The 17,069-nt window shown below is 40.7% G+C and overlaps 1 protein-coding gene across 1 annotated transcript in view; it reads right to left on the reverse strand.

Annotated features, from left to right (window-relative positions):
- GLP2R (glucagon like peptide 2 receptor) overlaps positions 1-17,069 on the reverse strand; it is a 55,548-nt gene that overhangs the window by 19,107 nt on the left and 19,372 nt on the right. Inside the window, exons 5-9 of the mRNA XM_017531437.2 lie at positions 8,841-8,947; positions 6,273-6,426; positions 4,113-4,272; positions 2,997-3,057; positions 2,122-2,191 (exon numbers count right to left, since the gene is read on the reverse strand). Coding sequence (XP_017386926.1) covers positions 2,122-2,191; positions 2,997-3,057; positions 4,113-4,272; positions 6,273-6,426; positions 8,841-8,947 — 552 coding nt within the window. The remainder of the gene's footprint in view (positions 1-2,121; positions 2,192-2,996; positions 3,058-4,112; positions 4,273-6,272; positions 6,427-8,840; positions 8,948-17,069) is intronic.

Below are 17,069 nucleotides of genomic sequence, written 5' to 3' on the forward strand. Positions count from 1 at the left end.
ATCCTCCTATTCCCCTCTTGAGGTGAGCTAGATTTAGTCACTTGCACTTCATGAAAAGAATATGGTGTAATAGAAGAGGTGCTATGTGACTTCTGAGCTAGGTCCTCAAAAGGATGGCTGGCGTCCACCCAGTGCACTCTCTCTCTCTCAGGTTTCTCCCTCCAGAGGAGGCCAGCCAGCATTTTGTCAGGATACTCAAGCAGCATATGGGGAGATCCACACAGGGTAACTGAGTTCTCAGGCCAAACACCAGCACCACCCACCAGCTACGTGTGTGCTCCACCTTGGGAGCTGATCCTCCAGCCCCAGCCAAGCCTTCAGATGGCTACAGCCCTGGCTGAGGTCTTGGCTGCAACCTCAGGAGAGATCACGAGCTTCCTGAAAGTGGTGAAAAGCAAGTTGCTGGGTGTGGGTAGAGCTTGGAGAATGAGAACAGGGTTTGTGAGAAGTGAGACTGTAAAGGGAGGGAGCATCAGTTTCTGCAGGGTCTTTTACAGCTGTGCTAAGCAAGGAGTTTGGGTTTTCTTTTGAAAGCAGTGAAGAGCTGGTGATAAATTTTAAGCAGTCAAGTGACCTGATCAGATTTGTACTTCTGCATTTCAGGAAGATAATTTCAGTGGCACTGTGGAGAATGGATTGGATGAGAGTAAGGCTGGAGGAGGAGACACCAGTTGGGAAGTAGTTTCAGAGTTTCTGGGGGAGAGGCAAAAAAAAAAAAAAAGTCCTGAAAATGATGGCTGATTTTCATCCAGCGCTCTCTCTCTCTCTCTCTCTCTCTCTCTCTCTCTCTCTCTCTTTCATTGGATGGAGAGGCAAACTCAGCAACAGCCCTGGTGCTTCAGTGATGGAGAAGAAGGGACCAATTTGAAATGATTAAGAAATATGAGTCAAATGATCTTTGTTATTGATTGGATGTGAGGGCATGACTGACATTTTGTGGTAGATCTCAAATGTGTGGTACTGCCATTCACCAATAAAGGGATCATGTGGGGAAGGAAGAACACTGGGTGGGAGGTAGAGGGTGGATGAGGACTCCAGTAGTTCTGAACACAAAAGATGTTCCAAGGCAGTTAGATATTTATGTCTGAACCTCAGCAGAGAGGTCCCAGCCAGAGCATGAAGACACTGGAGTAAGCCAGATTGTCCAGGGAGACTGCGTAGCTGGGAGAGAAAGAGGGTAAGGTAATCGTTTTGTAGGGAAGGGAAAGATGGAGTAGGGGAGACAGCAAAGGTGATGAAGAAAGAGTAGCTAGGGAGGTGAGAATAAACCACACAGAAGGGGCATCCCGGAAGCCCCCGAAAGGATGAATTTTAAGAACTTAAGCAAAATAAGACTGCATTTCGCAGCAAGGAGCTCACTAAGAGAAGCTGATCAGGGTGGGCAGAGAACAACACACAGTGGTTGGCACCTGGTGGGCACGCGGAGATGATGGTGCTGTGTCTAGGCAGGAAGACTTTCTGCCTCCCTCTGGGATCTTGCCAATCCAGTGTTTGCTAATTTCCTGCCCCTTCCTTCTAGCTTCTTTGACAGATCCCATTCTCATATTCTATTATCTAAAGGAATTTTTGACTCTGGGTCGGCCGTCCCTTTCCATACCAAATATTATGGGCCACAATGATTAAAGGCCCTTCCTCCCTAAGGTCTCAGAGTGGCATCTATGTCTTGATCCTAACCTGCATCACAACTTGGGGTTAATATTGATTGTGTGTTTTCCTCCTCTAAAAGAGGTTGCCTGGGTCTCTTCCTCCCTCCTGCAGATGGCGTTAGGATATAAGCCAATAGCCCTGCTATCCTGGGCTCCTCCATGGCTAAAGGCATCGGTATCCTCAGTGCCTGGTACACTTCTCAGCCCTTCAATACAGGACTGCAGAGCTGACTGCAGGTCTCTTTACATAGTTTGAAGACCCAGATTGAAGGAGGCTTACAATGTAACTCCAAAATTGAGGTCCTGAAACAGAGCAAGACACTTTTAACTTCTTATTCAGCAGAAAATGCTCACAGTTCCGCTTCTCTCTCTCAAGGCATCAGAGAACCTGGGCGAGAGGGGTGGGGTGTGGGGGTGCATGTTCCTCACAGCTTCTGGACTCAGAGACAAAAAGGGTAAGTGGGATGGTCCTTACTGTTACACAGAGTAAAATGGGTCCTCGGATGATCCACCAGATTTTCTTATTCCCATTTGTTGTCCAGCACCTAAGGTCAGAGAAGACAGTAGAAGACTTAAAAACAAGAGAAGATTGAAAGTCGAAGTCCCATGCCCTCTGGAAGAAGGAAGCTTGCCCTCAAGCCTTAATTTCCACCAATCATTCCCCTGAAGGGTGGGAGAGGCAGAGGAGAGAACAAAAATCCCTTCCTGTTAGCACTGGTACTGTTTACTTGCCCTACCACGAAATTGCTCCTCAGTGTTAAGAGCCTAGTGTGTATATCATTCCAAAATTTTCCTCCATGTTCATACAAGTACAAATTCCTAATTACATAGTTTTTTGTGCTGTTTGGAGGAAAATGAGATCGCACAATATACATTTGGGCATAGGCTTAAAATATGCCTTTGAGAATCAATGCCTAAAATTTCCCATAATAACTAACCTGTTTTTCTTGAAGTAGTCTCATAATATTCTGCAATATAGGTATGTCATAATTTTTTCAATAATTCCCATATCGATGAGCATTCAGGGTTTTTTTTGTTCATTTGGTTTTGCTAATTTTTTTCTCACTATGAACAATGCTGCAATAACCATTCCTGTATTTTTGTGCTTACATACCCAGGGCTGCAGCTAACTATACAGCATCTTTGAACTAACTCGCATGTGCAACTAAATTAATAAACTAATTGCTATGAGATCTTTGATTATTTTATCTCCCATTCCTAAGTATATTCTAGATGGCCAAAATGAGAAGGGATGGATATTTTTGTTGGTAAAATGATGTGATTATTTATATTTAAGCATGCCTGGGAATTACTGGCTCGTGAAAGAGTAAAACCCAATGAATTACCTACCCTGTGTTCTCCAGGTGTGCACGGGCGAAACCCCAGGGTACAACAAACAGCACAGGGAAGGCTAGGGAGAAAACACAGGGAAATGTAGTTAGGAGTTGGTTGGCCAAACTTGCTTGTCTCCCACCACAGCTGATGGGGCTAACCACAGGTGGTTAAAACATAAAAACCGAAACATCACGGAGTTGTAGACTGTGAGAGCTGGAGAGACCGAGGGTGGCACAGGGCCCATCAATTGTTTTACCATCCAGGAAACCAGGACCCAGAGAGGGAAAGCAGCTCGATACTTGTCACAAAGCAGCTGAGAATAAATCCAAGGATATTAACCCAAATCTCCTGAATTACCGGCCCCAGGTTATTTCCTCTGAATCCCGCAGCACCAAATTCTTGAAAGGGTTTGTGGAGGTAGGGGGTCCAAATCTAGATACTCTTGGTCATATTTTTTTAATCAGAAAACCTCTTCTTGAAGACCTGATATTATGGACTAAATATAGGTATCCTCCCAAAAGTTATATGTTGAAGCCCTACCCCTAATGTGATGGCATTTGGAGACAGGGTATTTGGTGGTAATTACTCAGGTTTAGCTGAGGTCTTGAGGGTGGGGTCCCATATAGGGACAGGGTTAGTGCCCTTATAAAAAGAGACCAGATAGTTTGATTTCTCTCTCCTCACCATGTGAGAATACAGGAAGAAGGCAACTGACCGCAAACCAGGAAGAGAACCCTCACCAGAACCCAACCATGCTGAACTTCCCAGCCTCCAGAACCATAAGAAATCAATGTCTGTTGTTTAAATTACATGAGTATTTTGTTTTCACATTCCAAGCAGACTAATACAGTTGGAGACAGGGTAGGAGGAATAGCATCAAGTTCCACTAGATTTCTCAGTTTTCAAATGTGTCCATTGGGCCTATAGCACCTGTGCATATATGCACATTTGTGCACGTGTGCACATACACACACATACATACACACCCCTCTTCAAAGCTTCCTGTCCTTGGGGACTGATATGTCCCAGAAGCAACCTCCAGTTAGCTTTCTAAGTCCAACTAAAGTCTCTATCAGGCTCCCATATTTTGATGGATCCCCAGAAGAGGAGACCAGAGGTCAGGTCACTCACCCCAACCCAACAGCAGGTATCTGGGCCACAGCCGTCTTTCAGGAAGCACTGTGGGCTCCAGCAACGCATGGAGGTAGAGGCCTTCGACCAGCAGCCATAAGTAATTGGCACCCACAAAGTAGTGCAAGAGAACCTGGACTAAGCGGCAGGAGGTAGACATCTGCAGAAGACAAAACACCTGAAGGTGAGTCCAGGCTCCCCTGCAACTGACGTTGAGTCTGGAGTAGAAGGCCTCCCAGGGACAACCCCTCCCTCTTTACTCTCGTCTCTCCCAGACCCTTCTGACCATCTCAGGGAGGTTGGCAATAATACCAGAATGCAAAAGAAGGAGAACTTCATGTATGTTTTCAAAGCCAGCTTCTTCCCTACATTGTAGATATTTTTAGATAAACAAAAATGTAGAAAATTCACCATCAGTAACTGCCCTAATGGAAACACTGAAGAGTATGTTCTCTAACCTCAGTTCCATTAAGCTAAAATCAATAATTTTAAAACGTTCATATAATTGGAAATTTAAAAATAGACTTCTAAGCAATCCATTGAACAAAGAAAAAAACCCCAGAAATTAGAAAGTATTTCTTAACTGAATGCAAGGGAAATACTGCATGAACTTACAGTATAAGGCTAATACCAAACCTAGAATAAAACTTATAGCCTTAAGTGCATTTTTTAAAGAGTAAAAGGCTGAATATCAATTATTTTAAGGATCATGTAAAAAAAAAAAGTTAGAAAAAGAATAGCTAACTAAGCCCAAAGAAAGTACATGGGAGGAAATAATAAAGGCAGAAGTTAATGAAATAGAGAACATGCAACAAAGAGAGTTCAACAATGCCAAAAGTTTATTCTTTGAAAAGTCAAATATAGTTGAGAAAGTTGATGCCAAGATGATCAAAGGGTTAAAAAAAGAGCAAAGATACAAATAATCAATATCAGGAATGAAAATGAGAACACTCTTACAGATCCAATGGACTTGAAAAAGGTCTGAAGAGAATATCATGAACATTAGGCCAATAAATTTGAAGTTAGATGAAATAGACAAATTCCTAGAAAAACTCATTTACTACAGCTGACAGAAGAAATAGAACCTGGATATAAGATTCATAACTAATCCATAGTTTAAAACTTTCCAATAAAGTAATTCTGGGTCCAAAATGCTTCATTAGCACAATCTATCAAATATTTAAGGAAGAAATAATAGTCATCTTTAATAAATTCTTCCAGAGAATAGTGAAAGAGGAAACAAGTTCTAATTTGTTTTAAGAGGTTAGCACTAACTTGATCCCCAAACTGACAAAGGCATTACAGATACCTCATGAATGTCAACAAGGAAATACTAAACAAAACACAGTATTAGCAACCTAAGGACAGCAACTTAGGAGAAAGAAAATAATATATCAAAACCTAGTTGGATTTATTCCAGGAACGCAAGGCTAGTTTAATAGGTTACTGCATCATTTAGCAGGGTAAAAGAAAAATCATCTGAATAGATGCAGATTTCAATGTGGAAAAACTTTGCTGCTTTAAGGAAATAGTACAACTGTCCCTCAGTATCCTCGGGAGATTGTTTCTAGGACCCTCTATGGATACCAAAGTCCTTATATAAAATGGCGTAGCGTTTGCCTATAACCTATGCACATGCTTTCACATACTTTAAAGCATCACTAGGTTGCTTATAATACTTAAAACCTTATAAATGCTAGGAGAATAGCTGTAATACTGTATTGTTTAGAGAATAATGACAAGGAAAGAGTCTGCGTATGTTCAGTTCAGACACAATCATCCTTTTTATTCTCAAATATCTTCTATCCTCAGTTGGTTGAATTCATGAATGCAGAACTCACGGATACGGAGGGCCAGCTATAATTGTAAAAAAAAAAAAAAAAAAAAAGGTTGATCTGGTCCAGTTTCTTTGTTTGTACATGAAGAAATTCTCGCCCAAGGACATACAGCAGCCACGGTGAACCCTTCTGCTTTTGGTCTCCTTCACCTGGCCCTGCTCTCGGCAGGTGGTGGTTTTGTTAAGTCACGTACTAGCCAAAAAGTCTTGGAAACCCTTTTATCTCCCCCTACCCCTCTCCAGTCCCACCTGCCTGCCTTCTGAGTCCCAGTACTGACCCATCAGGTGGAGAGTTCAATTTAAACAGTGGGGATGGGGCTTACCTCTGACAGGTAGGACATCCACCCATTCTCATTGTCAGGTCTCTTGGAGTAAGAGTTGTAGAAGACGACGTCCTTCACCAGCACAGCCAGTGTTCTCAGGATGAAAGAAGCAAACAGGTTCATGTGGATGTAGTTGCGTGTGCAGTGGAGCTTTCTGTGCATGGAGAAAACCGAACGAACGCCTTCCCTCAGGAGAGAACGGCTCCACCAATAAGCCTATGCCTTTTATGCCTGTGTATCTATCACTAAAGACAGAGGGTCATAGTATAGTCTGTAGAGCTGGACTGCTGGATTATGTGACCTTATTTCTCTGTGCCTCATTTTCCTCATTTGTAAAATGGGAGTAATAATAGTTATCACCTACAAAACACCTACAACATGCCAGCCATGTTCCAAATCATTTACATATGCTGCTATTTTGGGTATTCTTACTGCTTACCACCACTGGTGGAATATGCACCATTATTACCCTGATTTTATAAATGAAATAATTAAAGCGGAATGATTAAGTCATCTTTCCAAAGTCCCAGAGCAATAAGGTGTAGAGCTGAGATTCAGACACAGAAATTCTCAGGCTCTTCTGCCTCTGAGAACAAGAGCACTTACCTCCAGGGGTTGTGAGATGATTAAATCAGTTAATCTGTGCACATAAGTGAGTGTCCAGAAAAATGTCAGCTCTCATCACCCCTTCCTTACGCACCTGGAGTCTCCTGCAGGCTCTCTGCGTGTGATGTGACATTGTGCATCCTTGATGTCTCCAGTGAAAAGACCTCTTTCCACCACTGTGCTCTCTGGGCAGCACACATCCTGTTCTATTTTGCTTTAGAGCTATTATTACATTTTCAATTTCCAAAATGGACTTGAGGCAGGTTCCTGTGTCTTGTGATTTACACATTCTTCTCTCTAACTAGATTGGGGGCTATTCGAGGGCAGCGACTAGGCCTCACTTTTCCCCAAGCCTTAGGCAAAACTGACACTTGGTTGTCCCAGGCTTAGCTGAAGTGACTTGCTACAGGGCTGGGCAGTTATTTTCTTCTGTTTTGGTCCTGGGACTTTGGGACAGGGCATGGAGGAAGGAGGTCACAGATAATCAGTGGGTGCAAGTTGTAGAAGTCTCCTGTAGCTGAAGCATTGTTCTCCCGATGGGGTAGATGGCCATGACTCTACCCTAGAAGCTTCAGAACATCTCAGGATTGAGGAATCACATGAGGCCCAACCCAGGGCTAGCAGAGCCCAGGTGGGCAGGAGCTCTTGAGCTGACACTCAGGGCTCCTACACTCATGTCAAATGCTCAGTCTGCCACGTGATATCCACTTATGACCCTGAGACCAGAGACGGCTTTGGAGAGCTTTCTAGTGGATCCATAAATGTCTCACTTGGGTGATTTCTACCAACATAATTAGTAAAAGGCACTCAGGCTTTGGAATGCTGAAAGACAGTTTAGGGAGTGAACATGCTCAGATCCTGGACTGCCTGGTTGTGATCCTGGCTTCATCACCCACCAGCTGGTGATCTTGGGCAAGTTACTTCAGCTCTCCATATTTCAGCTAACTCACTTATCAAGCGGGGGTAATAATAATGCTAACCTTCTAGGACTAGAATTACTCCTAATTTGAATTAAGATAACATTTAAATGACTTAATGCATGCAACCCACTTAGGAGTAAGCACTTAAATTTGATAGCTAATTGGAGTCTGAGGACACTTGATTAAAATCCCAGCTCTTCCACCCACTTGTTTCCCTTGGGGAAGATTCTTAATCTCTTCTGTAAAAAGAATGCCTCTGATTGAGGTGTGGTGGGAATGGGCTGTGGCGGTAATGGGTGTGATCAGGGATGTACACCGCGGCCGGGCAGACAGCAGGTGTCTAATCCAAAGGAGGTAGTGCTGTCAGGAGTCTTGGGCTCAAGTTCTAGCTGTGCAGCCCACTGGCTTTATGTTCGGAGGCGACTCAATGCCTCTGACTGGGACATTGCCATCTCTTCCTTCCCCTTCATCTGCAAAATGGCATGGATGGACCTCAGCCTCTCTCAGGTCATTTCCAGCTTTGATGATTCATGACACATCCAGGCCAGTCTTCCACTGCCTTCTAGAGGTAGCCAATGAGCAAATTATACAATACCATAGTCCCCCATTATCCACACTCTTGCTTTCCACTGTTTAGTTACCTGTGATCAATCATGGTCAGCTGCGGCTCAAAAATATTAAATGAAAAACTTCCAGAAATAAATAATTAAATAGTTTGTGAGTTTTAAATGATGTGCTATTCTGAGTAGTGATGAAATCTAACACTGACCAGCTCCATCCATTGACCATCACAGAAAGAATGCTGAACATAGTGGAATAAGATATTTTGAGAGGAAGAGAGGCCACATTCACATAACTCTTATTGTAATATAGTGTTATAACTGTTCTATTTTAATATTGGCTGTTGTTGTTAATCTCTCACTGTGCCTAATTTATTAAACTTTATCATAGGTATGCATGTCTAGGAAAAATCAAGGGGATAGAATGAAACATAGGGTTGGTTCTATCTGCCTGAACATATGTCTGCAGAAGTTCTACTCACCGAAGAAACAAGAGGAGGGTGAGAGCCAGGAAGAGGGAGATAAGAGAGAAGGAGTATCCCACGGTGTACATCAGCTGCAAGGTTGACAGCAAGGCATAATGATCCACCTGAACACAGAGGAAGAGCAGACATGACCACCAAGCCATGGGGCTATGGCCACATCCCCCAGCTCCATGCCCAGGGCCACCAAGGGTCAAGGCATGGACTCCCAACATGCTTTTAAACTTTTCCTTCCCCATCCTTGTTGATACCCTAATAGGGCAGTTGAGACTGCTCTCTGGTACATCCCAGAGACCAAGGAAACTTAATAAGTGAAGAGCCCACGGGGGGTCTCACCCCTGTGACTGGGCCCATAGACCAGCACTGATACACCAAGAACCACAATAGCATAAAGGAATTGTGTTCAGAACAAGATGGTGCCTTGGGAATGAGGACAGGCTCTTTGCCCTTGGGAGCACTGTCCCTAGAGTCTATGGATCTTTCTTTCTCGAGGATAGGACCAGATTTCCGCCTGAATGTTTCCTTTCCAAAGTAAGTCTTCATAGATGACCTCTTGGAATAAGACTCAATGAAACATTGCAATATTTTCTCTGAGTCCCAGGTAGCCTGATTGTGAACAGAGGATAATTTACTGGAAATTCTGTGTAATTAAATGTGCTTTTTATTCTTTGTTCATGAGAGATTTTGGTCTGTAGTTTTGTTTTCTTGGAGTGTGTTTGCCTGGTCTTGGCATCTGTTTAACAATGGCCACACAGCTGAGTTGGGAAGTATTTCCTCCTTTTCAATTTTCTAGAGAGTTTGTGTAGAATTGGTATTATTTTATTTTTACGTATTTGGTAGAATTCGCCATTGGAGTTAAATAGGTCCAAAGTTTTCTCCGTGAGAAGGCTTTAACTACCAGGCAATTTTAATAATAGATATAGGGCTATTCTGGTTATCTATTCCTTCTTTAGTGAGATTTTCGTAGTTTTTTTGTTTAAAAAAATTGTCCATTGGCTCCAACACGTAGAAATTATTGGCAGAAAGGCATTCATAAAAATCTCTTATTATTCTTTTAATGTCTAATTCTTTCCCTTTTTAAAGTTCATCTTTCTAGAGGTTTACCAAATTTATTGATGTTCTTAAATAACCAAGTTTGGCTGATGTAATTCCATCCTGCACAGCTATTCCCTGTGGTTATTTATCTCTGTCCACCTTCTTTCCCACCTAAGTAAGTGCCACCACCCCAGGGAGGACTCAGTGGACATGGACATGAGCCCCCTGAGGCCCCACAACTATCTCTTCAGTTGTGAATTAAAGGCTGACAAAGATGATCCTTTTAAGGTGGATAATGATGAAAAGGAACATCACTTATCTTTAAGAACGGTCAGATTAGGGGCTGGTGCAAAGGATGAGTACACATTGTTGAAGTGGAGACAATGAATTACGAAGGCAGTTCAATTAAAGTAACACTGGCAACTTTGAATATGTCTGTACAGCCAGTGGTTTCCCTTGGGATCTTTGAAATAACACCACCCATGGTCTTACAGTTGAAGTGTGGTTCAGGGCCAATGCATATTAGTGGGCAGCACTTAGTAGCTGTGGAGGAAGATGCAGAGTCAGAAGATGAAGAGGAGGAGAATGTGAAACTCTTAACTATGTCTGGAAAGCAATCTCCCCCGGGGGTGGTAGCAAGGTTCCACAGAAAAAAATTAAAACTTGCTGCTGATGAAGAAGATGAAGATGATGACGTTGAAGAAGACGATGATGATTTTGATGATGAGAAAACTGAAGAAAAAGCACCAGTGAAGAAATCTATGAGACACTCCAGCCAAAAATGCACAAAAATCAAACCAGAATGGAAAAGACTCAAAACCATCAACACCAAGATGAAATAACCAAGTTTGGGTTTTATTTATTTTCCTGTTATCTGTTTTCCATTTAATTAAATTCTATTCTTACCTGTCTAATTCTTTTCTGCTTACTTTGAGTTTAATTTGCTGGGCTTTTTTCCCTAGTTTCCTAAGGTGGAAGTTAGGCCACTGACTTGATATTTTTCCAATTTTCTAATATAAGAAGGCTATAGACTGGTTAAAGAAACTGTGGCACATATATACCATGGAATACCACGCCGCCATAAAACGGAACGAGTTCATGTCTTTTGCAGGGACATAGATGAAGCTGGAAGCCATCATTCTCAGCCAACTAACACAGGAACAGAAAAACAAACACCACATGTTCTCACTCATAAGTGGGAGCTGAACATGAGAACACATGGACACAAGGAGGGGGACATCACAGACCAGGGTCTGTCGAGGGGTGGGAGGCAAGAAGAGGGAGAGCATTAGGACAAATACCTAATGCATGTGGGACTTAAAACCTAGGTAATGCGTTGATAGGTACAGCAAACCATCACGGCACATGTATACCTATGTAACAAACCTGCACGTTCAGCGCATGTATCCCAGAACTTAAGTCAAAAAAAAAAAAAAAAAAAAAAAAAAAAACAAAAAAATAAAAAAAAAAAAAAAAAAAAAAAAAAAAAAGAATGCTATACATTTCTTTCCATGACTGCTTTGGTTGCATCACAAAATTATTGATATATTGTTTTTTCATTTTTATTTGGTAAAGTATTTACTAATTTCTCTTATACTTTTTAACTTGACTTATGGGTTAATTAGAAGCATGCTGTTATGTTTTAAACACTTGGGGATTTTTCCATACATCTTACTGTTATGGATTTCTAAAAATATTTACCTTCATATTTACTATTTCTAGTGTTCTTCATTCCTTTATGTAGATTAAAATGTCCATGTGGTATGTTTTTTCTTTCATTGTTAACATCTTTTTGCTATGGTGGTCTGGAGGCAGAACTCTCAGTGTAGCTTTTGAGCTCTTCCAGATCAATCCCAACCACGTTTCTCTCTAGAATTATTCTCTATGAACCTCATCAAGATCACTATAATCTTGTCAGTCTCCAAATGCGCTTGTTTGCCTCTCGTTGAAACTAAATCTTTCCTTCTAAGACCAGCATTAACCTACCCCTTGTAAGAAATGCTCCTCAAATGCCTCTCTGCTTATTGTCAACTCTTACTGTCAAAGTACTTGTGGTCTGTTTCACAAATAGGGGTATCAATTGTATAATTCATTAATGCTTTGCTTACATTCATCTTGTCTTTCCAGATAGACTATGAAACACCTTGAAAGTAGAGAAGTGTTTTGTGCTTCTGCATACAGAGTGGTGTAGTTTCTTTAAATTGATGATTTCTGGGTCATTTAGTGTGATTTATTTTACTGGAGATACAAGGCTAACACATTTAATTAAATAACTATTTGTTTCTAAATTATGATTTTCAAAACGTATGTGTGTGTTTTATGCTTTCTAGAAACAAATTAGGGGAAATGCTTGGATTTTTTTTTCTTTCGGTTTCTTAGTTTGGGTTTCCAAGAAGCAGATCCTGAGATAAAAATTGGAATGCAGGCAGGTTGCATAAAAAGTGAAAAAAATCAGTCTGGTGTGGTGGCTCACACTTGTAATCCCAGCACTTTGGGAGGCCGAAGTGGGCGGATCACCTGAGGTCAGGAGTTCGAGACCAGCCTGGCCAACATGGCAAACCCTGTCTCTACTAAAAATACCAAAATTAGCTGGGTGTGGTGGTGGGCATCTGTAATCCCAGCTACTCCGGAGGCTGAGGCAGGAGAGGCAGAGGTTGCAGTGAGCTGAGACTGTACCATTGTACTCCAGCCTGGGCGACAGAGTGAGACTCCATCTCAAAAACAAAAACAAAACAAAACAAACAAAACAAAAAGTGAAAAAATAATCAATAGGGGAATGGAGAAGGTAGAACAAATAAAGGATATATTATCAAGGCAGCTACCATGGTGGGAATTTGGAGCTTTATCCCACTGGGGAAACTCTGGAAGCCTCAGTGTCAATTACCCCCAAGACCAAGGGAGTTGGTATAGAAATATACCAAATCTTGCCAGTCATTGATCGACAGTTACTTCTAAGGCGCATTAATTCTGTGGCCCTTATGGCCTGCATTTCAACAAAGTGGGCTTCGGAACCAGAGAACCAGCAAAGAAATGCATGCACTTGTGGTAAGAAGTTAAGCAGCTGTGTACTGAACTGATCAGGGCAAGGGAATATGGGCAGGGCACCCAGAACCCCTGCTACAGTTGGTTTAATTGTGCTTCTTTAGAGGATTTTCTTCAACTGTCTTCTACATTAAGTTTCTAACAAAACCTGGCTATTTTTCTAGAGGTTCCAAAACATCCGGTCTCCAGCTCACTCTTAGCACCAGCAGGTGACTCTTAAGTCACTTAAATACCTTTATGAAAAGCTTCCTAACCCATATGTGATACCCACCCAATGAGGAAACAGGTACTCTCATACATAGCTGAAGGGAGGACAAATGTATAACCCCTATGGCAATATCTAACAAAATTATATATGCATCTGCCTTTAATCCAGCGATCCCATTTCTAGGAATCTTCCAAAAGATATACTGCCACAAATATGAGCCAACATACACGTATGAAGTGATTCACTGTGGCATTGCTAGGAATAAAAGATTGGAAATAACCCAGATGTCCGTAGGACAGTGGCTGAACAAACTCTCATGGATATACTGAGTGAAATACTATGCAACTATAAAAGAGAAAGAGAAATATTTCTAGGGAAGAAAGGCTATAAAAATTTGGGAAAACAATTGGAAAATTTTAAAATATGGATGAAATAGACGATGTGATAAAAATCACTGTTAATTTTACTTGGTTGAAATAATAATGGTAATGTAATTGTGTAGAACAATGTCCTTAATCTAAGTAGGCATCTGATGAATTTAGGGATGAAATCTCATGACTTCTGCAAATTAGTTTTAAATATTTCAGAGGGAGAGAAAGAGAGAGAAAGCAAATGTGGCAAAATGTCGTTACATTTTGAATCTAAATAGTGGGCATATGAGTATCTACTATATCATTCTTTTAATTTTTCTATATGTTTGAATATTTCAAAATAAAGTCTTGGAGAAATTATATATAATCAATGGGTATATTACAAATTATATTGAAAAATAAAATGTATTAAAATTATATACCATATATTAAAATTATATACAGGTATACAATTGATATGTATATATTAATTAAATTATATATTTAAGGATAGAAAGCACTTTTCAAAAGACAAAGTAAGGGAAAATAACAATTTTCATTTCATTAAACACAATTCCATACTAAGTCGTCTAACACACCTGTTAATGCTTATGGGTGCACACACACACAAACATGCACACATACAATCTCCTTTAAAAGTACCACTGAACTTGCATAAGGACCGCCAGCATCTCATCAGTTTGAAGAACATAACATATTTTGTTTGCCAAAACTCTGAAGGGCAAAGATTTACTAACACTGGCCTTTTTTGGGCAAAATTTCAACCCTCTATTAGAAACACAGGTAAACATGGCCAGAAGTGTTTTTTTTTTTGTTGTTAAGTATTTGAATTCTTGGAAATATGGCCATTTGCAGAGGGGAGGAGGCGATGCCCTTGTCCTCACTTTTCCAAAGAAAGAAAGCTTTACTTCCTGTCTTCAAAAGTGCGTTTTCAAATCTTGTTTAGTGCTCCCCATTCGCTGACTTGGGGATGGTGCCCCTGTGTCTGTGCGCTCGTGGTTCTCAACCTTGACTGCATCTTAGAATCATCTGGGGAACTTTAGAACTAGTATTGATGGCTAGGCCCCACCACAGACCAATGGACTCAGAATTTGCGAAGCCATTCATGTAGTATTTATTAAGTGCCTACTGTATGCAAAGGCCATTGTGCACCCCAGTCCTAGGTCAGAAGTTTGGGGGTGATATTCAAATATGACTGACTGTGTCATTGTTCTCAAACAGTTTACAGCTCAGGAGAAAAAAATATATACACAATTTGCCTAATTCGAGGCATGCCATTAGCATGACTTTGGTGTGAAAAAAGTGAGACAAATTCTTGAGATAAACTGGATCTAATCCGAAGACAGATGTCCTCCCAGTCCCTTTAAAAGGTATGACATCTCACACAGTAAAACTGTATCAGGACCACAGAATTCTGTGAGCTCAAATCCACTAGGAAAGTTTAAAAGAGGCTAAAAATAATTCCCTGAGAATGTGGAGGATCCCAGTGAAGGTTCTTCGTGCCTGATGAAAGATTAGACACGGGATCTTGCTATGTTGCCCAGGCTGGTCTCGAACTCCTGGCCTCAAGCAGCCCTCACGCCTTGGCCTCCAAAAGCACTGGGATTATAGTTATGAGCCACTGCACCTTGATTAGGATAGACTTAAGGGAGCAAAAGACATGCCAACCCCAACACCCGCAAGGCTCTGAAGGAACAGGGCCCCAGCCAGGTGGCTCCCATTAGACCAAAGAGCTAGGTTATGAAATGTGTTGAACCTGAATGCAATCAACCTCCTCTAACGAACATGAACTTAGGGCTCAGCTTCTTGGCAAAAGTGAAAAAAAAACAATCACCCTGGTAGACCCAGTGGTGTGGTCACCCTGGCTTATGAGAACTGGTGGGCAAATTTTCAGGGAGCCAGTTGTAAAACACTTTTAACGTTTTTAAAAATTAAACGATTTAAATTTACAATGAATAAATTATATTCAGAATGAAAGTAATAAATAGTCAAAATTCATCTCTTCCAAATTATGTTTCTACATGTCAGTGTTCAGAGATACCAAGGTTATTTTGGCTGTTAAAGCTGCATAAGGGGAAACATTTCTAATGCCGTGCTACTGTGCATACTCTGCGTTCACACCGGTAGCTTGAAATTGGCAGGGAACTGATGCCACAGAAATTGGCAAATGTTAACAAATCACAGCCTTGCTTTCCTCAGGAGTGGAATCAGGGAACCTGTTGTTAATATTTACCAACCCACCTACACCACTGGTATTGAAAATCCGAAAAACAAATCTTGGTCTATAGGCAACCATGTCTCCTGAGATGGAAACGTCTACTTTCTTGGGCTAGTTTGCCTCCTTAGTGTGAAAGTTTTTGTTTTGTGTCTTAATCTTGGCAAGGTTTGATCACACCATGACATTTATTGATGTTTTGCATTGAATTCAGTTATAGAATTTTTTTCTTGTTTTTCCTCAATATTTATTATGAAAAGTTTTAAACACACAGCAAAGTTAAATCAACTTTATAAAAAACATCTGTATATTCAAAACCTAGATTCTAATATTAAACTATTCTTTTCTTTTCTTTTCTTTTTTTTTTTTTTTGAGACAGCGTCTTGCTCTGTCACCCACACTGGAGCGCAGTGGCACAATCACAGCTCACTTCAGTCTCAACTTCCTGGGGCTTAAGCGATCCTCCCACCTCAGCCTCCCAAGTAGCTGAGACTACAGGTGCATGCCACTACGCCCAGTGAATTTTTATATTTTATTTTAAAGACGGATTTTTGCCATGTTTCCCAGGCTGGTCTCAAAATCCTGGGCTCCAGCAATCCTCCCATTTCAGCTTACCAAAGTGCTGGGATTACAGGTGTGAGCCACTGTGCACAGCCTCTAAATCATTAAACTCTATGTTGTATCATCACATATCTACCCTTCTGTCTATCCCTCATGTAGAGGTTTTTAAAATTACTTGCACAATCTGCATGTAATTGATATTATTTAGAGAATATGACATATTAGACGATCTAATAGGTTAGTATTAAGATTCCAATATGAAATACATCAAAGAGTATTTGATTTTCAACTTTAAGTTGACACCTTGATGAAAACAATATGACATATTTACGGAAATTTAAGACTCACCATATAATCTCGATGTATTTGATGGACTAGAATTATTTAAAAATAAGAAAGATTTTCTTGTTATAACAATTACTTAAGATAGTTTAAATTTCTAAAGCATATCAAATGTAATAATGCAGCTTAAAATGTAAAATAATATTTAAATAATTAGTGTCGACAAAAATTAATCAAAGACATCTATGAAAGTAGATTAACTTACTAGATGTATAAATAGAATAATAAACTATAGAAAATAGAGTTGACCTTAATAACTTAACAAAAAGCTAGGTTTTTTACTTTTGAAAGTCAAATGAAATATTACACACACACACACACACACACACACATACACACACACACACAGAGTGAGAGAAACCCAATCAAGTAGCCAATGCAGAAAAGCTAACATCACAGACACCAAAAATCTCACAATGACAAGTAAACTATGATCATATCCCTAGGACTGGACC

This window comes from Cebus imitator, unplaced genomic scaffold (genome assembly GCF_001604975.1).
Source record: "Cebus imitator isolate Cc_AM_T3 unplaced genomic scaffold, Cebus_imitator-1.0 Scaffold72, whole genome shotgun sequence".
Lineage (NCBI taxonomy): Eukaryota > Metazoa > Chordata > Mammalia > Primates > Cebidae > Cebus > Cebus imitator.